Source organism: Suricata suricatta, chromosome 10 (assembly GCF_006229205.1).
Source record: "Suricata suricatta isolate VVHF042 chromosome 10, meerkat_22Aug2017_6uvM2_HiC, whole genome shotgun sequence".
NCBI lineage: Eukaryota > Metazoa > Chordata > Mammalia > Carnivora > Herpestidae > Suricata > Suricata suricatta.
The window spans coordinates 4,185,829-4,212,825 of NC_043709.1; the positions used below are offsets into that span (position 1 = coordinate 4,185,829).

General features: G+C 60.1%; 1 protein-coding gene across 1 annotated transcript in view; it reads left to right on the forward strand.

Annotated features, from left to right (window-relative positions):
- The first annotated feature begins 1,150 nt into the window (after positions 1–1,150).
- The window catches only part of PHF21B (PHD finger protein 21B), a 27,692-nt gene continuing 1,845 nt past the window's right edge, over positions 1,151–26,997 (forward strand). The window contains exons 1-12 of the mRNA XM_029954087.1: positions 1,151–1,213; positions 1,396–1,539; positions 8,311–8,403; positions 8,882–9,232; positions 11,198–11,338; positions 19,540–19,591; positions 20,620–20,696; positions 22,263–22,317; positions 23,030–23,052; positions 24,772–24,930; positions 26,266–26,341; positions 26,605–26,708. Of these exons, the coding sequence (XP_029809947.1) occupies positions 1,151–1,213; positions 1,396–1,539; positions 8,311–8,403; positions 8,882–9,232; positions 11,198–11,338; positions 19,540–19,591; positions 20,620–20,696; positions 22,263–22,317; positions 23,030–23,052; positions 24,772–24,930; positions 26,266–26,341; positions 26,605–26,708 (1,338 nt within the window). The remainder of the gene's footprint in view (positions 1,214–1,395; positions 1,540–8,310; positions 8,404–8,881; positions 9,233–11,197; positions 11,339–19,539; positions 19,592–20,619; positions 20,697–22,262; positions 22,318–23,029; positions 23,053–24,771; positions 24,931–26,265; positions 26,342–26,604; positions 26,709–26,997) is intronic.

Genomic DNA, 26,997 nt, shown 5'->3' on the forward strand with positions numbered 1-26,997 from the left:
GATGGAAAGTGGCCTCCCCCTTGAAGGATCTGCATCGGTTAAGTGGCCCTGGGCAGCCTGCCTCGGCTGGCCCACTCGGTCAGGGTCACCGGGACCTGCCATGCCCCCCCCCACACACACACACTGTGCACTCAGGAAATGGGTTTGCAGTGCCTGCAGTGTCCCTGGTTCTGAGCTTCAGAAAATGTCTCTCTGGGGCGCTTGGAGAAGCTGGTTCCGGAAAAGGGTTCTTGTTAAAGACTCAGCGTTACAGTCTCCTGAGAGCCCCCCCTTGGACGCGCCCCCCCCCCGCCCCTCCCGGGAGCTGCTCTTGGTGGGGACCGCCTCCTAGCCCCGGGGGGACAGCAGGATGCCCAGGGCTCCGGGCAGGAAGAGCCTCACGACAAGGCCAGTCCCGGGCTCAGCACCGCTGTGGGCAGCTCAGAAGCCCCCTCCCCTGCCTTCAGGGAAGCAGCCAGCCGGCCAGCCATCGTGTCAGGGGAGACCAGAACCCACTTCTGGCCTGCCCCAAAGGGCTCTGCCCTGGCTTTCAGTCCCCGCTTCCCACCTGGCCTCAGATCTGGCCTCTACACAGAAGCCCCCTTACTGCCCTGCTAAACCGTCCAACAGCCTCCGGTGGTTGGTGGCCCCCTACCTCCCACAGGGCATGGCCAAGCTCTTGGGTGTGGCATTCAAGGCCCTACCTGGCTCTCCACTCCTTCCCTACCCAGCCTTTGGCTTTGTGGTTGGGCCCCCCCAGTGCTCCTGGTCCCTTGCCCCGCCCACCACCCACCTGTTCCTCCCAATAACCTGCACTCACCTGGCTGCGGCTCCATCATTCTGGTCCATCTTTCAAGGCCCAGCTCAGACCCACTCCTCTAGGATGCCCTCCCACTTCCCCTGTGCACACGGCCCTTTCTCCTTTTTATGCTGAGTTTTTAAATTACAAGTATGCAAAGGATACTAGGAAAAGGCAGCATATGCTCTCTGCCCAAAGGAATCCGTGGGAATGTCGCCACGTTTGCTCTGATCGTCTTGCGAAGAAGTAAAACGTGCAGAAGTAGGGTGTCCTCCAGACTCCCCTTCTCCGGCCCCCCTCCCGCAATCCTCGATCGGGTTCGCACGTTTACGTCCGCAAACCACGCAGTCCGGTGGTGCTCGCTGTGAGCGAATGGCGTCGGGCGCGGCGTCCCACTTCCGGGCTTCTCCCGAGGGCGGGTCTCCGTGTCCCGCGGTGACGCGTACATCCGGCTTAGAGCTCTGGCCTCCGGGAGCCCAGAACGTTCTCCCTCGTAGGGACGTTGCAGTGGGTCAAGTCCCTGCCAATGGGCCGGGCGTCCGCCCTGGGGCAGGTGCTGCTCTGCAACACGTGTGTCCCGGGCACGTGGGCCCGCGTGGCCCCTCGGGTGTGCCCAGGGGGGAGCCCAGACTCGGCACCCCACGGCCACTGTCTTCACGCCAGCCTCTCCTCCGCCTCGTCTCCGGCTGCATTGCTCCTTCCCCCACGTTTGTGACGGGAGGAGCCCCCGGAGGAGTCGCTGGCCAGCAGCCCCGGGCCAGGTGAGAGGGATGCTTGTCACGACCCGGGCTATGGGAATGTGCGTGCAGGGGGGCCGACCCCCACTGGTAGGCGCCAGGTCACGCTGTGGACACAGGCCACTGGTCCGGGAGGAGCAGGGACTCCCAGGACGCGGCGGCAGCGACAACAGGTGTGCATTTCCCTGGGCTTTCACAGGAACCCTGAGGGGCCCCTGATGGCCCTGTGTGGACCGGCTTGGGGTGAGTGGGAGCCGGCGTGGGGGCGCCGGGCTGGGGCCGGGCTGAGCGGGGCCGCCCCTGCCGCTCGCGGAGTGAGCGCACAGCCCTTCCCTGCAGCGGGCAGGACGGCAGCAGGTTTCATCTGTGAGCCACAAGCTGGCCTTGCAGGACAGGAAAGCGGTGCTTCGTTTTGTTAATATTTATTGGCACTTACTGAGCTTGGAGCTCGCTTCTGTTTGCCCCGAGTCACGGCCGTTCTCCGAGGAGGGAAGTGGAATCAGAGCCCAGGGAGCCACACAACCGCTCGCTGGAGTGGAGGGCCGCGGAGCAAGGCCACCTTCCCTGGGGCTGTCTGTGGTTTGGGGGGGCCGGGCTGCTGCCCCGCCTTCCTCACCCAGTTCGGGGAAGGGGGGCCGATGTGGGATGCAGGAGCCCCGGCTCCGGTCAGCTCTGCACGGTCCAGCCACTGGAGAGGCCTGAGGAGCAGGGCCGTGTCCTTCCCTGCGTCCCCTCCCGGACAGCCCCCTCCCAGACCGGGTTAATGGAGGTCACAGGGGACATGCCCGGGGAGGCGAGTTCCTCTGGGACAGCCCTGGGCCCGTGTCCACAGTGCTGGCCAGGGCCCAGCCACCAAGGGGTGGACGGCTGTGGAGAGGCCCCAGGCAGGTCCCCAGGGGCCCAGCAAACCCGCCCCCTCAGGGCCTGTTTCCTCCTGTGGAACCCATACTGTAAGGGAAGGAGGGACAGACGTGCCCGGATAGACACACTTGTCTCCGTGTGACGTGGCCTCACTCCGTGAGCACACGGCACCCCCCACCCCGGCCAGGGCTCTTGCTGGCTCTGCCTCCTCTTCTCTGTCCAGCCGTCCTTGAGGTGGCCTCGGGGAGGGGCTCGCTGTGACGCCGTGCCCACCCCCTGCACCACGGGAGAGGAAAGGGGAGAGGAAAGGGGAGGGTCTGACGACCGAGTGCCCCTGACTCCCGGCCTGTCCTGGGGGCCGTAGCCGGTGCAGGAGAGGCAGATGGCCACTGAGGCTCCTTCTCGTGATGGCGCTCTACACCAGTTCTGGTGCGCTTTGTCCTGGTGGTGGGGCGGGCTCCCTCCCTGCCGGCCGGGTGCACCAGGGGCCGCGCGGCTGGCGCGGACGGTGCCCGGATGCAGTGGGAGCTGGGATGGGCATTAGGGGCTGACCTCGGGGTCAGATGGGCCGGAAGCTGGCAGGTCAGGATGGGTCGGGGTCGAGGCCCTGCATGGTCCATTGTTCTGTCCGGCCCCAGAGGTCGGCCAGTCCTCATGGCTGGGTGTCTGTCTGCTCCAGGAACACGTTCACCTGGCCAGGGCTGCCTGAGAACCCCCAGGCTCCACTGAGAGGAGCCCCGTGAGGCCTGGGGGTCTTTCTGGCACAGGAGCTGGAACCTGGGTCTGGAGGTCACAGAGTGCGTGGGTGTGGAGAGTGGGCACAGGCAGGGGTGAAGCTGGCCGCCTGCGGGAGTGGCTGACGGCAGGCCTACCTGGTAGTGGACTCTGGGGGGCCATGTGTACAGGAAGAGCCCCCTGTCCCCCGGCAGCCCCCTGAAGCGCTCCTGCTCCAGCCAGGACCTGGGCTGGACCCCACACTGAAAGGGGCTTCAGCCCTGCCCTCCCCTGCCCTCCCCTGCCCTGCCAAAGGTGCCGCCCGTCCTGCAGGGGGCCAGAGATGTGCAGGCCAGTTCTGGTCCATCGGCTCAGAGGCTGGGGTGGGAGGAGCCGCCGTGAGGACAGGCTCCTGGACCCAGATACCAGCCAGATGCCCGGTGGGTGCCCTGGGACATTTGCTGAACGAATGAGGGAGAGGGGGGTCACTCTGGGCTTGGGGCATCTGACGCTGCCCAGAGGTCCAGGGAGGACCTTGGCCACCAGGATGCATGAGCACCAAGTCAGGATGAAAGCGCCTCTGCCTGGCAGGGGTGCAGCCCCGTGGCTCATCAGGGGATTTGGACAAGTCTTCCCAGGTTTGCCCAATAAGAAAGGGGCCACTGCAGACTGGTACCTGGTCAGGCTGCTGCCACAAGTCCTGTCCCTCCCCCGTTCTGGCCAGGCTGGCCGGGCCGGACCCTCCCCAGCTGGCCGGGCCCCACGGCACCCACTCCCCCTGCCCCGCCCATGCCCTGCGCAGCAGGATCTGTTCCTGCCGCAGATGAGGGGCCTGGGCACCGAGAGCCAGGGGGCCACATGCAGCTGGTGTCAGCCAGTCTGTCCCCGGCGCGGGTCCAGGCAGTGCCGGCACCTGACACATGTCTCCCCGCCGCATCAAGCTGCTCAGCTTTCCTGCACTGCCCCGGGGACCCCCGCCGGTGCGGGAAGAATGTGAAGTTATCTTTGACTTTTATGGCCCCTTTTTTCCCTATTAAGATGCTTAGAGCTGTAAATGTAGTCATAAGGAGCTCATTTATCTTGACGAAAGTGCGGCTATAAAGTATCCAGTGCTGGGGACATAGCCGCTGAGATGATGGTTTCTGCTGGTACTGATAAATTCCAACGCGGAGCAGAAAGGTCAGCCCCTGCCAGACAAAATGTCTTTTCAGCCTGTTAATTAAAGCTTTATGAGGACAGGGAAGGATGCACTCCGGGGGTGGACGGTAGAAAAGGAGCAAATAGATGGGGCTTGGAGGGTGCCCAGAAGCCCGCCTCTCGCAGCTGGGAATGGACCGTGGCGGTGGGTGACTTTGGTGTCCTGGGAAGCGTCCCCAGAATTGGGAGGCGAAGGCTCAGCAGCCCTGTTTCTACCAAACTTCTCTTCAAAGCCCGGGACTTCCGGCTTTGAGCTGGGAATGGTCCTGTCTTTGGGTCTCCTCGTGATGCCCCTGCACCCTGTGAGGGCACCCCAGCAGCCCAGGCAGCGGCCACAGGTGGCGTCAGCACGTGAACGCTGTTCTGTGAGCCGCCCGCAGGCGTCCAGCGAGTGCCCACGGCAGGTGGCGTTTCCTGGTAACTGTGGAGAACAGCAAAGTCCCCCCTCCTGCCCCCCACCCACCCTGACCTCGGGGCTTCTGCCTCCAGCAACCTGTGTTCTCCGGGTCCCTCCCCTTCCTCCCCCTGAGGGTGAATTGTAAGGCACGGGGACAGAAGTCCACCAGCACAGGAGAGAGAGACCCAAGGGCTGACCAGGAATAAAGGCTTAGAACCCAAAAGGCGCAGGACAGAGGAAAAGAAGCATCCAGAACAGAGGCGCCTGTGCTGAAGTAGACCCACAGGGAACCGAGTGGCTGGGGCTCAGGACCCCCCAAACACACACCCGGCAGCCGTCACACCTGTACACAGACGGCTCGAGACCGGACAAGCACCCAGATGGCGCACACCCCTCGTCTGGAAAGGCTGCCCAGCCCCCACAAGGCTGGTGGCACGGGGGCACGGGGGGTGGGGGGGCTCGTCTGGGGACACCTTAGCCGGAAGGGAATTTCCAGGGCACGTAGGTTGGCACCTTGTTCCCTGGCTCCTGTAGGCGTCAGGCGTGCATTTGCCCAGGGGTCGTGCGGCCGTAGGCTCGGGGGACCGCATAGCTGTGCTCACTGACAACACTGGGTGCCCGTGGGGGTCTCTGATCCGAACCTGCTAGAAGGACAGGGCGGCTTCCTCTTGGCTTGTGGTCCCGAGGTTGGCAGAATCCCCCGGAAGCTTGTTAATCAGATGGGGCTCTGTGGCTGCGTCCACTTGTCGCAGGTCGGGGGTGGGGGTGGGGGGCAGGCCCCACGGGTGATGCCAGTCGCCAGCAGGGCTGGGCAGAACCTTCTACATTCACCGCTTTGCAGAAGATGGGGCAGTGCTTAACATATGGGCAATGGGGCAGCGTGGGGGGGCCTTATTTTAGCAGGGCCCCCCCAAGAAAGAGGGTCCCCCAGGACCTAAGACAGCATCTTGGATGGAGACACTTCCTCGAGCACAGACCACGTGTGGTTTTCACGCACAGCCCTGTTCCCACAAGCGTGCACCGAGGATTTCTGGTTAATGGCTTGAAGGACCGGAACCCCGGGGGCAGGTGAGGAGGGAAGAGCCGTGCCTCCACCAGGAGAGGCCACGCCAGGGTTTGTGGGGCCCGAGACCCTCCCCTGTGGCATCTGGGGGCACTTTCCTGGCGGCTTCCCGTGATCCCGGCCGTGCTCCCTCACCCCGCCCCTGTCACCACATAACCTCTGACCTGCTTCTTAGTTCTGGAGATTAGGTTGCTCCTTCTGGAATCCTGCCTAGGTGGCATCACACTCTATGTCCTCCTTTTTTTTTCGCCTGGCTCCTCATTCAGCAGCGTTTGGAGGTTCGTCCTGGCCATGTGTGGGAGTTGCTCATTCCTTCTGATCGCCGAGCGATGCTCCGCTGGGTGGGACAGCCCTGGTGGTTGAGCGTCGGGCCTGGCGGCACTTAGGCCGTTCCCAAAAGGGACTTCTGGAAGTCCCGGATCGGGGCGCTGCTATTTCCTCTCGGGGGCAAGGGGCTAGCCGTGTCTCTGGAGCTTCTGTTTATAAGACGCTAATCCCACCGAGTTCACAGGCTCCACCCTCCCGACTCAACACTTCCCAGGGCCCCACCTCCTAACGCCCCCATGTCGAGAGCCTGGACTCCGGCATGTGATTTAGGGACACACACATTCAGACCACAGCAGATGCGTTCTTGCCCATCTTCCCATGGCAGGGAGAGAGAGAGAAGGCAGGGCCCATCCTGCATCCTCTTAGGAGGCCCCTCGTCCCATCCTGAGGCCTGCACCCCTGTGACCCCGTTGTCCTCAGATGTCCCTGTCCACACTCCGTCACCCCGGGCTTTAGAGTTTCAACATAGGAATTTGGGGGGACTCACACATTCAGTCCTCAGCAGTAAGCGTGTGTCTAGCTGTTTGAGAAGCGGCAGACTTTTCCGGGGTTCCCGTGCTGTGTCGCGTTTCCAGGAGCCGTGGATCAGACCACCTCTCGATCTGGTCCGTCTTCTCAAACCCAGTCCCCGAGGAGGCGGAGGAGTGCCTCGCTGCGGCTGTCATTAGCACGTCCCGAATGACTGACGTCGTGTAGGGTCTTCTCCGGGCTCATCTGGCCTCCACGCGCCTTCCTTAGTGAACTATCTGTTCGGATCTTGTGTTCACTGTTTGCATTGCGTTGTTTTCTGATTAGTGGGTTTCGAGAGTTCTTTTTTGTTGCTTTTTTTTTTTTTAATGTTTACTTTTGAGAGAGTGAGTGGGAGGGGGCAGAGAGAGGGGGACACAGAATCCGAAGCAGGCTCCAGACTCCGAGCTGTCAGCACAGAGCCCGACGCGGGGCTCGAACCCATGAACCGTGAGATCATGACCTGAACCAAAGTCGGATGCTCAACCGACGTAGCCCTCCAGGCGCCCCAAGAGTTCTTTCCTATGATCTGGATGCCAGTCTTTTATCAGCCAACTTGTAAGTGTGTTTTCCGAGTCTGGGGCTTTTTACTCTCTTTACACATAAGCTTCTGGAACTTTTAAATTCTTTTTGTAACTCGATGTACTAATTCATTCTCATACGGATCATGCTTTTGGTATTAAACAGAAGACTCTTTGCATAACCAAGAGTCCCAAAGATTTTTCTCCTGTGGGTTTTTTTCTGGATGTTTTATAGTTCTAGGCTTTACATTTAGGCTCTGATTCATTTTGTAATTTTTAAAATATAGTGCAAGGTATGGATTAAAGTTAATTTTTGTTGGTTTTTAGTACATGGGTATCCATATAAAAAAACCTTACTTTTAAAAAAGAAAGTTGGGGAGCACCTGGGTGGCTCGGTCGGTTAAACATCAGACTTGGGCTCAGGTCATGAGTTCTGGCCCCGAGTGGAGTGAGCGCGAGCCGCATTTTGGGTGAGACCTGCTTCTTTCTCTCCCGCCCTCTCTCTCCCTCTGCCCCTCGTGGGATTCTCTCTCTCTCTCTCTCTCTCTCTCTCTCTCTCTCTCTCCTGTCTTTGCTCCTCACACACTTGCACCCTCCCTTTCTCTAACAAAATAAATAAATAAATAAGTTGGCGCCCCACACTGGGTGAGCTCAAGCCCTGCTTCCGTCTCTCTCTGCCCCTCGCTCACTTGCCCCCTCAAAAAATATATAATAAATAAATAAATAAGGAGTCGAGACCCCTGGGTGGCTCAGTGGGTTAAGCGTCTGACAGTCAGCTCAGGTCAGGATCCCAGGGCCGAGGGGTCGAGCCTCCTGTCGGGCTCTGTGCTGACAGCTGAGAGCCTACGGGGAGTCTCCTTCCCCCCCCCCCAAATAGGTAAACACTGAAAAGAAAGCTGAGGCACATCAGGGCTAATTCAAATTATTTTCTGGACGATGTTGTCCTTTTTCTCGCTCTAGTTTCCAGAATTTCTTGCGTGATGAAAAATTACTCTTGAGATTGTAAACCCCAGATGAAGGAAGGGAACGGCGGGTTTGCTGCCTCCAGGGCGCCGTCCCTGCTTGGCCGCCTGGCGGAGCCTCTCACTTGCACTTGCCGGTGGCTTCCCCCCGAGACCCCGCCCAGTGCCCCCGGGGCCCCGCCCAGTGCCCCGAGACCCCGCCCAGCACCCCCGAGACCCCGCCCAGTGCCCCCTCCTGTCTTGCAGGCTTTGGGAACCATCACTGCAGTGCCTGTCACGGGTCCTCAGGTCAGCTCCTTGCAGAGGTTGGCCGGACAAGGAGCGGCTGTGCTACCTCAGGTAAGCAGCTGGCAGGTGGGCCCTGGGGTGGGGGGAATGTCTGTCCATCCCCAGCCCCCACCCCCCACGCGCTGAGGACGTGCTCGGGCATGTCCCTTCCCCCTCCTGCCTGTGAGAGAAGGAGACAGACGTTCCGACTAGACCCAGTGTTGACGATGAGGAGTTGCAGAATTGTTTTAGTGAGTTGTGACCAAGATTTTTTTTTAAGGGAATCAACTAGAACAGAGGGTATCAAGATGCAGCAAAGGCATTTTTTTTTGAATAACCTGTCTCTGGACTGGGCCATGAGGCCTCTCCACCGCGGTCCCCTCACCTCTAACACGGGAGGCCTCTGTGCCCGGCCACATCCATGCCCAGGCTCCTCCCTCCCCGGGTCATGGCTCTGTCCAGCCCCCCTCCCCCCGCCACCACGCCTGTTGTCACCCCGCCTGCCTGTGTGTCTGTCCAACCACGCAACTGTCCTCCCCTCCCTCCCCAGGTTAGGCCAAAGACTCTGATTCCAGACAGCCTCCCCGTCACCCCAGGCCGGGACCGGCCACCCAAGCAGCCCCCCGCGTTCCAGAAGGCCACCGTGGTCAGCATCAAGAACCCCAGCCCAGCCCTCCCCACCGCCAACAACACCGTGAGCCATGTGCCAGTGCCCAGTAGCCAGCCCCAGGCCCTCGCCGAGCCCCCGGCCGTCACCTCGCCCCTGAGCAGCGCTGGGGTAGCCTATGCCATCATCTCCACCGCCCCCAGCAATGCCGCCTCCATCGCCCCCAGCACCGCCGTGTCTGTGGTCAGCGACAGCATCAAGGTCCAGCCCGTCCTCATCAGCGCCGACAAGAAGGTGGGTGTGCCGTGCCCGCATGCGCGGGAGGCAGTGGTGAGAGAGGGACCCGAAGCGCGGGGCCGCAGGAGCGAGAGAGTGACTGGCGGGGTGACGAGGGGAGTGGACGAGCGGTCCCATGAGTGCGTCAGGGGACAAGGGTGACGGCGAGCCCGTTGGTGGGAGAAGGGGCGGCGGCACGAATGAGGGATGGAGGGGAACCAGTCCCCACATGAACGATGCGGAACAGGTGGATGGGCAGGTGACTGAAAGACCGTGTGGCTGAATGAATGAGTATCGGTGGGGACAGAAGGAGTGGTTGGTGAATGAATGACTTCATTCGCTGGCATGATGGGTTAAGCAATCCGATCTGTGCCCGGGAGAGGCCAGAGCTGGCGATGGGTCTCCGGCTAGTGTAGTTGGGTTCTGTCCCCTCCGAGCTCCTTGGTGACTGTGCCGCTTGAGGCCCTTGTGGCTGCACCCCTTCTTCTCTGGGGCCCCTTTTCCTCTGTCCCCAGTTTGGGATCTTCCAGAAGGCCCCTCTCTTGTTCGTGGCCAGCTCCCTCCTAATTCCCAGCCTGAGAGCTGGTGGCCCGCTTTCCTGCTCCCGCACGTGACTGCAGACCGTGGGTTTCTGGGAGTGTTGTGCTTCTGAGCCCTGCTGCCCGTGGACGTAGCCCGGGGGTTCTCCGTGATGACACACGGTCAGGTCGGGGGACGTGCTCCCCAGGACCCCGCGCAGTCACCAGGGGAGCTCGGCGGCTGTGAGCCGGGTGAGTGCCCTTTTCACTGCAACCCCACCGGCATTTCGTGCTGTCATTTTAAACACTTTTTGCTATTTAACTGCTAAGAACAGACGCTTGCTGTCCAAAGTTGAATCCCTTTGGTTATTATGAAGCTCACGTTTCCCTTGTACTTTTCAAGAATTCCGTCTCCTTCAGTGTGACTCGCTTGAGGATATTTTCTGCCCTGTTTTTACTGGGGATCTGCATGTTTTTCTTCCCATGAATATAAAGAGGGGCATTTTTTTTCCCATCCAGAGGATTCTGGGGTTTTTAAATTGTGACACAAAGGAGAACAAAGAGCCTTCCCTTAAGCCAGCGGAAAATCAGAATGCGTCTTCTCTTCCTGCTTGGGAGCTCCAAATTCTCGGGGGGGCGGGGTGAAATAGAAGTTCAGGTCCTTCCTGGCTCAGGCCAGACCCTGACTGCCTGCTCCTGGCGAATTCCTTCCCTCGGATCCATGTGAGATAATGATTCTTTGCCAATTCCCTGTCCAAAAAATTAATAAGGTGGTCGAGCCACAGATGGAGGCAGGGAGAGGCTGGGCTGCCTAAACCCCTTTGTGACCGTGCAGCCTCAGACCCTTCGATCAAACCTAACGATCACCCTGAACCCCGATGAGAGCAGGCTGCAGTGGGCCGTTCTGGGGGAGAGTGAGCCGGGTCTGGAGGCCACGTCCCCCCTCTCCGCCCCCACCCCGCGCAGAGCCTCAGACACAGTGGCCTGGGGGCCCAAGGCTCTTGCGGAAGAGTAGGCGGGCTGCGCAGTGCAGACAGACAGACCCCTGAGGACCTCAGGCAGCAAATCTGAGTCCTTTTGGCCTCAGTTTACCTGCGTTGGAGGTGGGGGTAAAGAAACCACCTTTCTTGAGTCTTCACTGCCCAAATCTTCACCGCCTCCCTGGAGGCAGGAAGTGAGGCTCAGAGAATGGAGTGAGCGCCCCGAGGTCACACCGCTGTGACTGGTAGCGCAGGGCTGAACCCAGACCCTTCGGCTCCTAAACCAGGCTCCTCCTCACGCTGACCCTCAAAGACCCTCCCCAGGTGTGAGGGGTGGGCTGGAGGCACACACCCTGGGGGGCAAGTACCCCGTGGGCCCCAGAGCTCGGTGCAGGCCTCCTCAGTCGTCTGTGATCCCACCTTCCGAGGCCCCTCTCCCTCCCCAGCTCCCTCTCCCCGCCTCACCCCTCCGCCACATCTTCCAGGTCATCATTATCCAACCTCAAGCCAAGACGCAGCCCGAGAGCACGGCGGGGTCGCGGCCGCCCACGGAGGAGCCGTCTCAGGGAGCCCCGGCCACCAAAAAGAAGAAGGAAGACCGGCCCCCGAGCCAGGAGAACCCTGAGGTAGGGGGCCTGGGGGGCCACTGGAGGGCAGGGTGCGGTGCAGGAGGCGGGGACAGCAGTGAAGGGCGCAGCTGCCCGGTGCTCCGGGAGCTCCTGGGCCTCCTCGGCCTGGCGGGCTGGCAGATGGGCCTGTGGAGCGTGGCCGAGGAGCAGAGGTTAGGGAGGCTTTTACGACCAGGCACCGGCTCTGCGTCTCCTGCCGCCAGCTTCTAGCGGGGTGACGGCCCGTGGCAGAGCACGTCCATGTCTGTGTCTGTAGCCCTTCCTGGCAGCGCAGCTGGGGAATTCCGGGGGTCGGATCTGCTTGGGCCAGGGGACAGGGCTGCTCCGGGCGGCACGCGTGTCCCCTCCAGTGGGCCGGGCCAGACCCCGAACGCCTCCGAAGTCAGCTGCAGCCAAGGATGGTGTGGGAGATGCAGATGTCTCCTGCAAGTTCCTATAGAACTTTCCAGAAATGGCACACTCGTGCCTCCTCCCCCACCTCCACCTGAGGGAGGAGGGACGAAAGGCATTGTAATCCGTGGCTGACGCAGAGGCCCTTGCACTCTGGAGGCAGATGAGGCCAGCAGCTCATTCGGGGCCATTCTTTATTGACTTTGATGACACTGTTACTGCTCGTATCCTCAGCTGTCAGGGGCCAAAGACAACCCTTTGGGCCTCTTCTGATGCAGCTACCCCATGTGGCCCCCCTTCTTCTCCCCTCCTTGCCCGTCCTGTGAGATTCATCTCAGACCCCCCCCCCCTCCTCCAGGCAGCCTTCCCTGACCACCTCACCTCAGTGGGCAGAGGAGGCCCCTCCGGGCTCCTACGACTCCTTATGATTCTTTTTTTTGTTTTTAATAATTTATTGTCAAGTTGGCTAACATGCCGTGTACACGGTGCCCTTGGTTTTAGGGACAGACTCCCGTGATTCGTCGCTTATGTACAACACCCAGTGCTCGTCCCAGCAAGGGCCCTCCTCAGTGCCCGTCCCCCATTTCCCCTCCCCTCAACTCTGTTCTCTGTATTTAACAGTCTCTTATGATTTGCCTCCCTCTCTGTTTTTATCTTACTTTCCCTTCCCCTCCCCCACGGTCGTGGGGATTTGCAGATCCCACATAGCACTGAGGTCATAGGTTAGCGGTCTTCCTCTGACTTACTTCACTCCGTGCAATCCCCGCCAGTCCGCCCACGCCATTGCAGGTGCTAAGACTTCATTCTTTCCCGCGGCCGGAACTTCATACATACCGTTGAATGAATACATCACATCGTCTTGATCGGTCCGTGCACACTGGGCTCCTTCCGTCCTTCGGCTCCTGTTGATGGCGCTGCTGTGAACTTTGGGGTGCACGTGCCCCTTCGAATCAGCACTCCTATGGCCTTTGGATAAATTCCTAGTAGGGCTATTACAGGGTGGTAGGGTAGTTCTATTTTTAACTTTTTGAGGAACCTCCACACCGTTTTCCAGAGCAGCTGCACCAGTTTGCATTCCCACCGACGGTGCAAGAGGGGCCCCGTTCTCCACGTCCTCGCCGGCATCCATTGTTTCCTGAGCCCTTATGAATTCTTTTTAGTCCACGCCCTGTCATTATCAAAAGAAGTCGGTCTTTCTTCCCTTCATTCGTTCACTTACTCTTCAGTCACATCTTGGAGTTTGCTCTGTGCCAGGCTCCGTGCTGAGGGTAGGGACGCGGAGGTGGGGCAGGCGGGGCCCTGGCCCTGGGGGAGCTCAGTCCTCCCGGCACCACCACCAGGACACAGCCTGGGTTAAAAAACGTCCTGTCGGGGCGCCTGGGGGGCTCAGTCGGTTGAGCTTCTGACTTCGGCTCAGGTCATGATCTTGCAGTTCGTGGGTTCGAGCCCTGTGTCAGGCTCTGTGCTGACCGCTGGGAACCTGTTTGGGTTCTGTGTCTCCCCCTCGCTCTCTGCTCCTTCCTCGCTCCTGCTTGGTCTCTCTCTCTCAAAAATAAACAAACATTAAAAAAAATCAAGTGTCATCCGAGAAGCACACGTGTTCAGAGCCGTGGGAGGTGCAGGGGGAGGAGAGGGTGTGTTTCCACGCCGGAAGGACTGGGGAAGGCTTTGCAGAGGAGGGGTGGGGAGAGGCAGGGGGATGGATGGGGCAGAGGAGGGGCGGGACAGAGGCAGGGGCAGCGTGTTGTGCAGAGGGCGTTGCCCGCATGGTCTCGGCCATATGGGACGGCACATAACGAGCCCAGGACAAAGCCAGCAGGTCTCCTTGGACCACAGCTAACATGTCCTTGTGAGAAACTCAAAACTTGAGGTCGGAGAGATGTTGGAGCCTGGTCCTAGGAAGCCGGCTGCCATGGTGGAAGGTTATTCCTTGGGTAGTAGGGAGCCATGGAATATCCTTGAGCAGGAGAGTGACCTTATTATTGACCCTTGACGTGTCCAGAAAGCCCTCTGGCTTTTTTGGGAGAGGCTTTGATTCAGAGTCGACCACCCACTGAGGCCAAGATGGAACGGAGGGTCCTCTGTGGGCCCCAGGCCCGATTTGTCTCATCCGGAGGCACTCGGTTCCGGCCTGCGGTGCCACCGTGAGCCCTGGGCCGGCCTCCAAGCGCACCCCTGTGTCCTCCGCGGGGCCCCGTAGCCCTGTCGGAGGCTTTCCAGGCAGATTCTCTGTGTTCTCTCAAAGTGTGTATCAGCCGGGTTATTGTGCATTTATACAATTAGTATAATTACATTTAACTACATAATTAGTGTAAATACGTGTAATGACTTAAATAGAACTTGCAATTACAACATGTCCTGGTGTAAAAATCCTTATTAATCTTTCTTTTTTTTAACAAGAGTTCTGGGAGCCGCTGGGTGGTGCCGACGCGGGGCTTGGTGGCACCCTTGGGACCTGCTCTCGAAGAGCCCACGTGCTCAGGGTGCAACTGGAGGCTCCGGGCCCTGCAGCCCCCGGAAGGGAGCGTCCAGTTTCCCCGGAATGACCCCGAGGCTCTCCCCCCTCACCCCTGCTCCGGACACGGCTGTGGCCTTTTGCGTTCCGCCCATTATCCTGGCCTCGGGCAGCATCTGATGGACACTGGCCACCCTCCGACCAGCACGTGGCCAGCAGGGGCGGCCCCGTCTGAGCCCAGACTACGGCCACCTCCCTGTGCACACAGATGCCCCGCCCTCCACGCCCTCTGGTTACCCTGCCCCGGTTCCTGCCCCTGGAAGGGCTCCTCCCTGTCCGTGCTCCCAGCAGCTGGAAGCAACTTTCTAAACTGCAGAAATCACCAGCCCCCCACCCCACGTCTTGAAAGCGATCCAGGAAGGCTCGGGGTTCTGACTGGGAGTGCCCCCCGCAGCAGCAGATAAAATGTGGGCCTATAACTGGACCGATGCGTCCCTTTCGTGGGGACTCACACGTGCACTGGGCACAGTTCACGGGAAATAGCCCCGGACCCCGTGACTCCCCGAGCGGGGCGCATGGGCGCCTGTGGCTTCGGTTCCGATGCACAGATAGGTCACGTGACTTGGAGCAAGCAGTCAGTGCGCCTGTGCGCGGTATGCAGATGAGGCTCCACCCCCCCCACCCACCCCCCGGGCGGGGTGCAGTATTCTAATGAGGCACAGGTGACCCATGCCCGCGGGGCCACGAGTCCTGGTGGTCTGGGCCCGGTCTTGTCCAGACGGAGGCCCTCGGGTTTCACTTCCCTGCGTTCAGGAGCTAAGGCGGAAAGAAGAGCTTCCGGACAAATGGGAGACATTTGCCGAATGAGCAGGGGGGGCAGTAAAGGTCAGGTCCTGGGGACTAGCTGGTGACAGGAAGGGACAACAGCGAGGCTGCCGTGCTGTATCCCAGAAGCCCAAGCAGTGAGCAGGACCCCAGGGCCACCGGGCTCCGGGTCTGGAATCGGGGGAGGGTGACGGGGGAGGGGGGCCGCTCACCCTCCGCAGCATGGGTCCCACAAACTCTTCTAGAAGGAAAGGAGCCAACCTGAGCCCGAGGCCACAGCAAACTGGGAAGGGGGATGGAGGGGGGAGAGAGGGGCGAGCAGGAGGGGGAAGGAAGGGGAGGGAGGGGCGAGCAGGAGGGGAAGGGAAGGGGAGGCAGAGAAAGAGTTGTGCCCAGGAGGAGAGTGGACAGACTCCTAGGATAGGAAGCAGTTGCGCTGGGCACAACAGTCCGCGTATGGAGCGTGAATTTATCCACGATGGAATCCGTCCCGTGGCGTTCTCTAGCAACACCACGCACCACGTCTGTTTAGGAGACTCAGGCCAGTTTGTTGTTTTAAAAAACGACCAACAGCCCCTTTTCGAAGTAGTTAATGAATCATGACGCACAAAATGTCCTGAAACATAAAGCAAGATCAGGTGAACGTAAAAATTGCTTGGAAATCTTGGTCACGAGAAACATGGTGATTGACCGAAATTAAAAATCTTACTGGACAGGGCGCCTGGCGGCTCAGTCTGCTTAGTGTCCACATCTTGACTTCGGCTCAGGTCATGATCTCACGGTTCGTGGGTTCGAGCCCCGGATCAGGCTCTGCGTTGAGCCCATGGAGCCTGCTTGAGATTCTCCGTCCCTCTCTCTCTCTCTCTGCCCCTCCCTGCTTCCTAGTGTTCAAGCGCGCTCGCTCTCTCAAAAGAAATGAATAAACTTTATAAGACACTGACTAGACAGGATGACAGGGATAATCAGTGCTTTGGAATACGCCACCACGGATATAGCACAGAGACACAAACAGGTGTGTACGGGGTGCCCGGGGGGCTCAGTTGAGCGTCCGACTTTGTCTCAGGTCAGGATCTCATGGTTCCCGAGTTCGAGCCCCGCGTGGTGCTCTGTGCTGACAGCTCGGAGCCTGGAGCTGCTTGGATTCTGTGTCTCCCTCTCTCTCTGCCCTTCCCTCCCCCCCACGCTCTGTCTCTGTCTATCAGAAATAGGTATTAAAAGAAAAGAATGGCCCTTATGAACACCAGCCAAGAGGACGTGACAGATGTGGGTGGAGGCTTCGGGGGGCGGTAGCCGAGGTACGGAGCAAGTCGATGAAGTGACACTGTGCGATGGGGTGATGGGGTCTGGCTGTCGTGTGGGGGCAGCTGGCTCCCATCTCCTGCCTCGAGTGACCGTGCGCTCGAGTGACCTTCTGTGGAGGAAGGGAGGCGGGAGCTTGGTCTCCACGCTGGTGGTGTTCGCCCAGCCCGCTCCTGCCAGGGGGCAGCCGGTGAGGGGTCCCCGAGTCCCCGTCACCGCGCAGCCTGGACCGCTGTCGGCTGAATGGGCCGGACCCCACAGCCCCTTTTCCGGCAGCTCCACGGCCACCTTAACCATTTTGTGGGTCTTGCATTCACGTGAGCCCACACCTTCCAGAACAAAATTTACAGGCCCTGCTTTTCATGGTGGTGGTTCTTCATGGTTTTTTAAATTTAACTGGGGGGCTCCGTCGGTTGGGCATCCAATGCTTGGTTTCAGATCAAGTCAGGTCACGGTTTGTGAGATCGAGCCCCACACCGGGCTCTGCACTGACAGGGTGGGGCCTGTTTGGGATTCTCTCTCTCTCTCTCTCTCTCTCTGCCCCTCCTCTGCTCACGTGCTCACTCTTTTTCTCACATTTTCACTCAATAAAATAAACTTTAAAAATGTTTTAAATACATAATTCAAGAAAAGTTTACTAAAGTCTAAGAAGACTTTACACATTACATGCACGGGCCCCTGGTACTAGGCACCAGGGCAATGAACGTGTGCACGAGGGCAGAGCGGCCCACACTGCTCGCCACCCGGCCCGGTCCCTGTGGGGTCCAGAGGGCATCCTGGTAGGAGCAGTCATGTCACTTCGGAGGGAGAACAGGCCTCTGGCTTCGCTGCACAGCATTCAAGTCCGGGATAGAATAGAGCAACATCTGCAAGGTGCTAAGGAGAGAAAGTAAGAGCCGAGGGTGTTAAGTCCCCCCAAGCTGGCCTTCACACTGAAAGCCTCCACCCACTTAGAAAGCCTTATTGTGTTTTTAGTGTTATTTACTTTTGGGAGAGCGAGAGCAAGCAGGGGAGGGGCAGAGAGAGAGGGAGACAGAGGATCTGAAACAGGCTCTACAGTGTCAGCTCAGAGCCGGATGCGGGGCTCGAACTCACGAACCGTGAGATCATGACCTGAGCCGAAATCAAGAGTCAGACGCTTAACCGACTGAGCCACACGGGCGCCCCATCCACATAGAAGGTTTTAAATCTGCTGAGAACTTGGAGGTTCTGTTCCGTGTGCCTCGCTCGACCCGCGCCAGCCCAGAGGAGATGGGACCCCTCTGCCACCGGCCCTCGGACGGGCGGCTCCAGTACTGGCCACCGGGTGAAATGAAACAGGAGAAGGATGTCAGATCAGAATTGAAATAGTAGGTTCTCCGATCACGTACTAGTAAGTGGGGGGAGGGGGAGCATGAGAGAAGACGGGGGGCTGCGTGAGTCTGTGGCCGAGACTCGCAGTGACTCAGAGAACATGGCGTGAAGCTGACACGTTGAGGGGGAGAATTCTTTTCAACAGCCTAGGAGTAAAGCATGAAACGGAAGAGTAAACAGTCACTATTTGAAATGTTGTAGAAAACCCAAGAGAATCAAATAAGAAAACAAATCTGCAGACAGAATTTGCCGCGGCAGCGGGGTTTTGTGTTAACGTGAAACATCGATAATCATCCCAGAAACACAGCAGCCTCTTAGAAGCCGCGCAGACACCCGTATTTATAGTAGCAACAGAAAGATTCACTGTCTAGGGACAAACACGCCAACAACCGTCCAAACCCACAGGAGGGTAAGTTTAAAACCCCCAACGACAGAAGGTGACCAGAGAGGCACACCGTGGCTTGCTACGGAAAACTGCCGATCACAAAGTTGTCGTCGTGCCCTGTGCGAATTTATCATCTTGACCTCGTCCCAGGAAATCTACAAGGGGCTCCCTCCTCTTAAAAATCAAGCAGAAAGAACTAGAAAGCCTTGAACAGGAAGAACGCAGGGAAAGGGATTCTAATCCCGCCAGAATTCTGGAAGCCTGACGCTGCCGCAGGAGCTCACCAAGAGACAGGAACAGACAGGAGGCACAGAAGGAGACCACGTATCCGCATGACCATTTAATATATGATGAAAGTGGCTCCTTCAACCAGCGAAAGTGGAAAGATGGAATTTTCAACAAGCGGTATTGGAACAATAGGAATGAAAGGAATCCGCATTTCATACCATAGACGCGGGGTTCCGTTCCCAGTGGATTCAAAACCTGAATGTGAACAGGGGGGGTGCCCGGCGGGCGCAGTCGGCCAAGCATGGGACTCTCGATCTCGGGGCTGTGAGCTCAAGCCCCACGTTGGGTGTAGAGCCCACTTTTACAGTCATCGGGGCGCCTGGGGGCTCAGTCGGTTAAGCGCCTGACTCTTGATCTCCGTGCAGGTCATGATCTCACAGTTCGTGAGTTTGAGCCCTGTGTTGGGCTCTCCGCTGACAGGGTGGAACCTGCTTGGGATTCTCTCTCTCTCTCAGTCTCTCTGCCCCTCCCCTGCTCATGGGGGCACACTCTCTCTCTCAAACTTGAAAATATCACAATAAGTAAATGTAAACAATGAAATTATAAGTATTAAGATAAAACATACGCAACTTGGTTTATAACCTCCGAGTCTGTAGCTAAGATTCAAAAATTGAAATGCTGAAAAAGAAAATACTGGTGAATTCTACGCCAAGGATTTTTAGTCTACGTGGCCAGAAAAGGCCACTGGGGAGCATGACTCCCGCTTGGTAAGTGTGAGCTGTGCCCGGCCGCCGCCTCCCGGTGAGGACAGTGCGGACGGGGAATGACATGGGTTTTCAGTGGAGAAGCCTGACCGATGTCACGATGGTGACACGTGCCCCGGACGCGACGGGCTGGAGCCACACTCCCCCTCTGTGGTCTCCCCCCCACCCAACCCATGACCCAGTCTAACCACAAGGAGACCATCGGGCAAATCCTTCCTCAGGGGCATCCCACAAAGCAGCTGACCAGCCCAAGCTCAAAAACTGTCAAGGTCATCAAAAACAAGGAAAACCTGAGAAATCTGGCGCGGCCCAGAGGAGCTAAGGAGACAGGACAGGACAGACGGGGTCCTGGGACAGAGAGTGGACCGTAGGTGGAAGCTCAGGACACCCCCCACCCGAAACCAGTCAGCCAGCCCCATAAGCAGGTGCTCAGCAAACGGTCGTTGAAAGAGTGAAAAGACGTGGAAGGTCGTGTTGACGCCTCTGTTTTCCTCTCTAGAAAATCGCCTTCATGGTAGCTCTAGGCCTGGTCACGACGGAGCACTTGGAAGGTAAGGACCCGCACGGTGGCGGGCAGGGCTGGGACTGGCCTGCACCACGGGGTGACGGCGGGGGCGGGGGGGGGGGATGGCGGTGCCCACTGTCCCAAGTGCCAGAGGTTGTCAGCACTACACATGGGAAAGCCTCCCCCCGCCCACCCCACCCCTGCTCCCTACCCCGGCCTCTGTGGCTGCCTCTGCAGAACTGGTGTGAGGCCCTCAGTGCTTTGCTGATAGACTCGTGATTGTTAGTATGATTTTTACCTAGAGCCGTCTGTGGGGCGCCGGGGTGGCTCAGTCGGTCAAGCATCCGACCTCGGCCCAGGTTACGATCTCCGGGTTCGTGAGTTCGAGCCCCGGGTCAAGCTCTCTGCTGTCGACACAGAGGCCCTTTTGGATCCTCTGTCTCCTTCTCTCTCTCTCTGCCCCTCCCCTTCTCAAAAATAATAAAGAAAAACCATTTAATAAACAGCCCTCGTAAAAATTCTCCCCGTGCCCTTGATTCCCGAAGAATGTATTTATTTGGACCCTGTCTTCTCCCTTCTCCCATGGAGGGTCTGAGGTGCCTTCCAGGAAACACGTGAGTGATGCCCAGAAGGTTTAAAAGGGAAAATGGGGGTGTAAAATCGAGTCAGGAAAGAATGTCAGAACAGCCTCACACAGAGAAACAGGTCACAGCTCCGTCTGGCAGTCAGAGCAAAAGGAAGTAGGGGGACAGTTCGTCTGTGGTGATCATTGTCGCTCCGTGGAAGGTACCACGCCGGGCTTTCCCCGAAGGACTCCTGTTGGAGCCTTCGTGGGGGCAGGGGCTCCCGGAGCGACAGGCCGGACAATGGCACGGGGGCCCCAGTGCGGACAGTGGGTGCTGCCACCCTCCAGCCCGAAGCTAGCACCTCTGTCTGCCTCGGATGAGCCGTGTGGGGGCCGCTCTGGGGCAGGGGTGCTGGGCAGCAGGGGACGGAGCCCTGGGCTTACAGCGGAGGAGGTCCGGGTTCCCAGGACCGGAGGATCCAGCAACTGCCGTGTCTGTGCCTTTCCAGAAATCCAGAGCAAGCGCCAGGAGCGGAAGCGGAGAAGCACAGCGAACCCTGCCTACAGCGGCCTCCTGGAGACCGAGGTGAGGCCCCGCCCCTGTGCGCCTGCGGGGCCCCGCCCCCTGTGTGCCTGAGAGGCCACGCCCCCTGTGCCCCGCTGGCCTCACTCACCTGCCCCTGTGGGACTGGTGTTCAGGGGATGACCGTCAGGAATGTCCTTCTTCACCTCCTGAGTCCAGAACCAACTGGGAAACAGACGCGGGGGACCCAGATGTCCTTGTGATGTCCTCGCCTGGGCCGCTCTGGGACTGTGGCTTAGTGCAGGGGACAGCGGGCTGCCTGGGTCTTCCCGCTAGCGGTCAGCACGGCGCCCTGTCACAGGCACCGGGGATGGATGCCCGCACCCTTGCCTGGGATGGAAGCGGTGTCCTTAGGGCCCTGAGGTCCGGAGCTTGGGGCAGCTCTCGGAAGCGGAGCGATGTTCCCAGGGCCGTGACCGGCAGGTCCAGACTTGGGCTGTCCCGCCGGTGACCAGCAGGGCCCTGCGGGTGGGGGGGGTGTGAGGGGCCGACCCGGGGTGTAGGTCAGTCTGAGCCGGGGGTCCTGTGCCTTGTGACCAGAGGACGGGCGGCTCTGGCCTGCGATTGCGCTGTTGGGGACCCCCGCCCGTGCCAGTGGCCTCTGGCTCCCAGCACCCCCTTCCATTGCTCCCGTCCTCCCCCCTCCTGTTCTGAGAATCCGCCCCGAGCGTCCATTCTTAGACCCAGGCGCTCATCCTTGCTTTCCCGAGCACGCCCGTCCCTGAGACAGGGCGTCCCACGCACTGTGCCCCTCGGGTCAGGATGTCACTGCTCTGCTCTCTGGCCTGCACGCAAGGAGACCCTTGCTCTCTGTCCCCGTTCCCTTTGCTGTGCCCACTGGTGCGACAGCCTGCCGCTCTGTGGGTGAAGCCACACCCCACACACCTTGGCTGATTAATAAACCAAGGGCCACCTTGCAGCTGTGACCCTTGAGCCCTGGACACATGTGTGGCCCGAGAGCAGCCCTTCCTCGGGGCCTCTCGCTGGGCTCTGAGCATGGCCCGACCACGTCGAGCGAGGTGGGTGTGGAGTCAGTGGTCCGTTCTTCCTGCCACAGCGGAGCCACCCTGAGCCAACGGCTGAACAGCCTTGGCCTGGGGCTGGAGCCACCTTCTGGAACGCACCAGAAACTCCATGTGTACGTGAGGTTCGGTGCCAGGGAGCACTCTGCCCAGGGTTTCCGGGCCGCTTGCCACGAAGTGAGGTGGAGGGCGCCTGTGCGCCACACCGTCACTTCCCCACCTGCCCCAGGACCAGCTGGGAAGGAAGGCGCAGGAGGCGGACAGGTGGGGACCAGGTGCCCGCTTGTCGCTGATCTGCCCCAATTCGGGGTCTCTGACTCCTCCTTCCTGAGTGAGGATTCCACGCCTCCCGCAGGGCAGATTCCCAGCGGACACCGGCCCACCCCTGCCCTGCCCTGCCGCCCGTGTCTGTCCTTGTTTCTGCCTCTGGAGCCCTGGGTGGGGAGTCTGCCCCGGGAACGCCCCAGGCCGGCGCAGTGTCACCGAGGAGGGCTCCACGTGAGATTTTTGTGTTTGTTTTCTGTCTCCCCCCTCCCCTCCCCTGCAGAGGAAACGGCTGGCATCCAACTATCTCAACACCCCCCTGTTCCTCACAGCAAGAGGTGGGTACCTCCATGGCGTGGCTTCTCTTGCTGCCACTGCTGGGAGGGGGGCAGAGGGGCTCTGGTGGCTCGGTGGCCCATCCACAGCGGGGACGGGGCTGGTTTCTGGTGGGTGCTGCCGCCCAACGCCACGCCACAGCCCCTTCGCCCGGTCGTCTCCTCTGGGGAGGAGGAGCCGGGCTCCGAGCGGGGATGGTGACGTGAGGGCTGGACAGCACTGCGCGCTGTGAGCCGAGCGCTCCGGACACAGAGGCGGCTTCCCCCTGGACGGTGTTCTCCGCAGACAGTTCTGAGCCAGAAACTAAAAGGAAAGCCACTTTTTGTGATCATTAAACGTGCAGTTTGACATCACTTGCGAGAAGGAGAGTGGGTGGTTATGGACAAAGAAAGAAAATAAGTCCTTTGAGAGGCTCCTGGAACGGTGGCTCCCTCCCTGGGGCAGCTCCCTGCCCGCCCCGGGTGGGTCCCGGCCACGACCGGGGCGGAGGCCTCACTCCCCTCACCCCTAGGTGAGGCCCGGGTGTCCCAGGCCCGGTGATGCCGTTGTCACATCCCCAGTGAGACCCGGGTCTCAGGTCCAGTAATGCCCCATCGTGTCCTGGGTGAGACCCGGGTGTCCTGGGTCCGGTGCTGCCCCCTCATGGCCTCCAGTCCTGGTCGGCGCTCCTCCAATGCCCACTAACATGTTCTCCGCCCTTCCTCCCTGTGCCAGCCACTGAGGACCCCTGCTGGAAGGTACGTGTCCCCGGCTCAGGCCTGGGCGGGGCGGGGCGGGGCATGCGTCCGTGTCCGGGTGTGGGTGCCCCCGGCAGGCGGGAGCCAAGCTCCGTCCTCGATGCCCAGAGCTCTGCAGCAGCGCCGGGCGTCACCGCAGGCTCGGCCCACGGGTTCAACACGAGCTCTCGGGGGCTGCCGGCCGGGCCTCGCCGTGTGGCACCGCATGGAGCGGGTCCCCTCCAGCCCTTGACGCCCACCTGCCGAGGCGCTAGACTCCGCAATCCCAGGGGTGACCCCGTGAGACCCCGGTCCCCATGCACACCCCATGTCCCTGCTTTTCAGCACACAGGCTGGTTATGACCTCATCTGCGGGCATGGCCTCAGAATTTATTCAGTGGGGTTTTTTATAGTTAGTTTTGGATCTCATTCTAAAGAATTTTCTAGTCCCTATGTGCCTAGAATGGCCGGGCCACTGAGCAGCAGCCGGTGACGGGAATAAACCCTGATGGACCCTCCAGTGTCACGGATCGGGGCTGGTGGCCTGCTGTACCCGCCCAGCGGGACACAGGAGCCTGAGCCTTGCTTCTGCAGATCCCAGAGTCTTGGAGGGGCCTTGGCCTCGAGGCAGGGGACTCCGATGCTGGCCCTGCTCTGTCTCCAGCCCACTGAGTGGTCTCGGGCGTGCGGCCCACCCTCCCTGGGCTCTCGGTCTGCAGTGAGAGGCAACAGCAGGTCTCCGAGGTCTCATCCTGGTCTGCTACCCTCACCCCTCAGAACGGCCTGGGGTCCAGTGTCCTCGTGGCCTGGGTCATTCCAGATGAGCGCCCTCTGATCCCTTGCAGCTCTCAGGTCAGAAGATGCTGCCGACACACGGGGAGAGGACAGACGTCACTGTGGGGGGAAGGGTTTCTAGCTGGAGAACCCTTCAGACTTCGCAGGGCACAGGAAGCACGGGGTTATGAAAAGCTCCTCTGTCCATCAGGGCTGTGCACAGGGCAGCAGGCTGGTTGGAAAGGTAGTGAGCTCCCTGTCTCTGCAGGTGTGTAAGCAGAAGCTGCACGACCAAAGGGTGACGACTCTAGGAGGGACACTGGAAGTTCTTTTGTCCCGAGGGAAGAGGAAGCCCCCCTTTACCAGGCTCCTGCACGGATAGTGCTTGGGGTGCCCTATCCTGCCGAGTCTTTCCAGCAACCCGGGGGCCGGCATCACCACCCCGCTCACAGAGGCGGAAACAGAGGCGCACAGTAACCCAGGCGGGATGCTGGGGGGCAGGCTCGGCTGAGGCATCTAGGGGCCTGCAGAGCGCCGGAATTAGTGCCTCCCGGGGCCGTGCGCATAGGAAGACAGCGTGGGAGGGCGGAGCGAGCGCTGGCCTGGCCCCCCCAGGACGTGGGGTACAGCGCGGACCCCAGGGGGACTTTCCCCAGGACGTGGGGTACAGCGCGGACCCAGGGGGGCTGTTTCCCCAGCTGCGGCAGGACCTCCTGCCCCGCCCCCGCACCTGGGGTCTGGGTCCTAGCGTGCGGGGGCCACATCCCACCCAACTCTAACCCCCAGGAAACGCGGCCTGGCGGTGCCCCCGAGTCCCTCCTTAGGCCTCCTTCTCCTCCCGGTTCCCAGGCGTGCCCCTCTCTCTCCCAGAGCTGCTGAGAGACACTGGCCCCCTCACCGCCCAGCTTACCCAGCCCCCCTCCCCGTGGCCCCGCTGACCCGCCTCCTGCCCCCCTTCTCTTTCAGACCGAGATCACCCACGATGAGCACTGTGCCGCCTGCAAGCGAGGGGCCGACCTGCAGCCCTGCGGCACCTGCCCGGGGGCCTACCACCTCAGCTGCCTGGACCCGCCCCTCAAGGCCGCACCCAAGGGCGTGTGGGTGTGCCCCAAGTGCCAGCAGAAGGTAAGGAGGCCCTTCTGCCCCCACCCTGCCTCTCTCCCTGCGCAGAGGGACCCTCCCCCGGCACCACATCTGATGTGGCTCAGACCTGAGTTTCCAGTTGGTGAGGGCAGCAGAGGGGTGACCAGAGGGGCTGAGCTGCTGCTGGCCTGCACACTGTCGGGTTCTAGCCGCGTCCCGGCCTCTGCCCACTAGATGCCAGGAGGAGCCCCTCATGGCCGTCTCAGATGCTGCCAGCCGAGGTGTCCCTCTGCACTGTCTGACCCAGTGACATCCCTCAAAATTCCTCCCCAGCTACAACTGGACTGGAAACACAGACTGCAAAAAATAGTGCTACTTAACGTGTCCATCTCCCTGCTGACACAGGAATGAAAACCTGTCAGGTTCAAAGAAAACAGGAACACTCCCTTCTGGTGATGATGTGGTGAGGCAGGCACTCTTAGACCTTGCAGACTTTTATCAGAGCCTGTGAAGTGTGTGTATCTTTTAAACCCGGAATCTAGCTTTGAGGAATGTAGTCTAAAGAAATAATCCAAATACGGATAAAATCCTGTGCATAAAGAGGCCCCGTGCCCCTTATTTATAAAGGAAAAGATAACAGCCTGCTTCAAAGCAGAAGGAGATAGTGAAGTTAATTCCAGCGTGTGCACTCAATGAGATGTTACGGGGACATTGAAACTGAGCTTTGCAAAGACTCTGTGATTCTTTGGGACTTGTCACCATAGGGAATAAAGTTTTAAAAAAGAAAATGCTCGGCTTCATGGCGCTGTAGAGCTGAATCATCAGCTCCCTGAGAAGAACTGTAGGCAGAATAAAAACCCAGTAGGCCGCGCTTCCAGGTGTTAGAATCACGTGGGAAGCCTCAATGCTTTTTTAAAGCACGTTTTTCTACAGGACGTATGTGTATGGCTCGGAAAGTGATAGGGAATTGTGTTTATTTCGGAAAACACCGATTCGCGTGAGTTCGCGTCATCCCCGGGACCCAGGGAGGGGTGGGTACCGTGGGCTACACGGCCCTGTCTCCTGGGGGGGCTGACTCCCCCCCAGGACAGGTGCTCCATTTGCCCCTGGCTGGCCTGGGGCTGCCCGAACCAGGGAGGCCCACGAGTGGTCATTCATGTATTCATTCATTCACGCAAGAAAAGTCGGGGCGTCCTCTGCTGTCTGGGGCTCCTGCCCTCAGGGTGCTCTGTGGGCCAGACTGCGGCGGGGGCGGCCCCTCCTGTCACAGCTGAGGAACCCGCAGTTCCGAGAGCCTCCCCCCTCCCTGGCGCCGCATGGCCAGACCGTGGCAGGCTCTGGCCTGTCTACTTGATCATTTCCCCGTCCGCTCTCTAGGCCTTCAAGAAGGACGGCGGCATGGCCTGGTCCGGGATGCTGGCCATCGTGCACTCCTACGTCACGCACAAGACAGGTGAGGGAGCCTCGCGCGGTGGAGGAGGGCGCTTGCTCCCATTCCTCCAACCGCCACCCGGCCCCAGTCCCCTGGGCTCAGTCTGGGCCCATCTGAAGCTGTTCCCCGCGGGGCTCTGCGCAGAGGGACCCTGCGTCCTCAGCCAGGGCTGCTGGCTTCTGCAGGAGGACGTGGCTGGGATGGCCCGTGGGTGTGCGCCTGCGCACCACGGCCCGGCCTTCCCGCCCGCCCTGCGTGCCGCTGACCTGGCCTCTCCTTCCTAGTCAAGGAAGAGGAGATGCAGAAGCTGCGACGGAGAGGCAGCGAGCTACAGAGCGAGCACCAGCAGCTGCAGGAGCGCGACCGGCGCCTGGCCTCGGCAGTCAAGGTGCGCTGGGGGGCGGGGCGGGGGCCTTGTGGCCACAGGAGGGAAGTCCCGAGTTTCGCTGTCCTGTCCCTGAGGCCCCAGGAGAGGACAGACGCAGCAGCATCAGTCGGCAAGTCAGGAGGTCGAGAGCACAGCCCTGGTCCACTCGGCGTTCAGTTATTGAGCAGTTGAGGGGCTCTGCTCCTTCCTAGCTCTGACTTGGGCAGAGCTCACCGCACCCAAGTCCTTCTTGTGTGAGGTGAACGTGGTGATTTCTCTCCTGTAGTGTGGTGGTGGTCGTGGTGGTGGT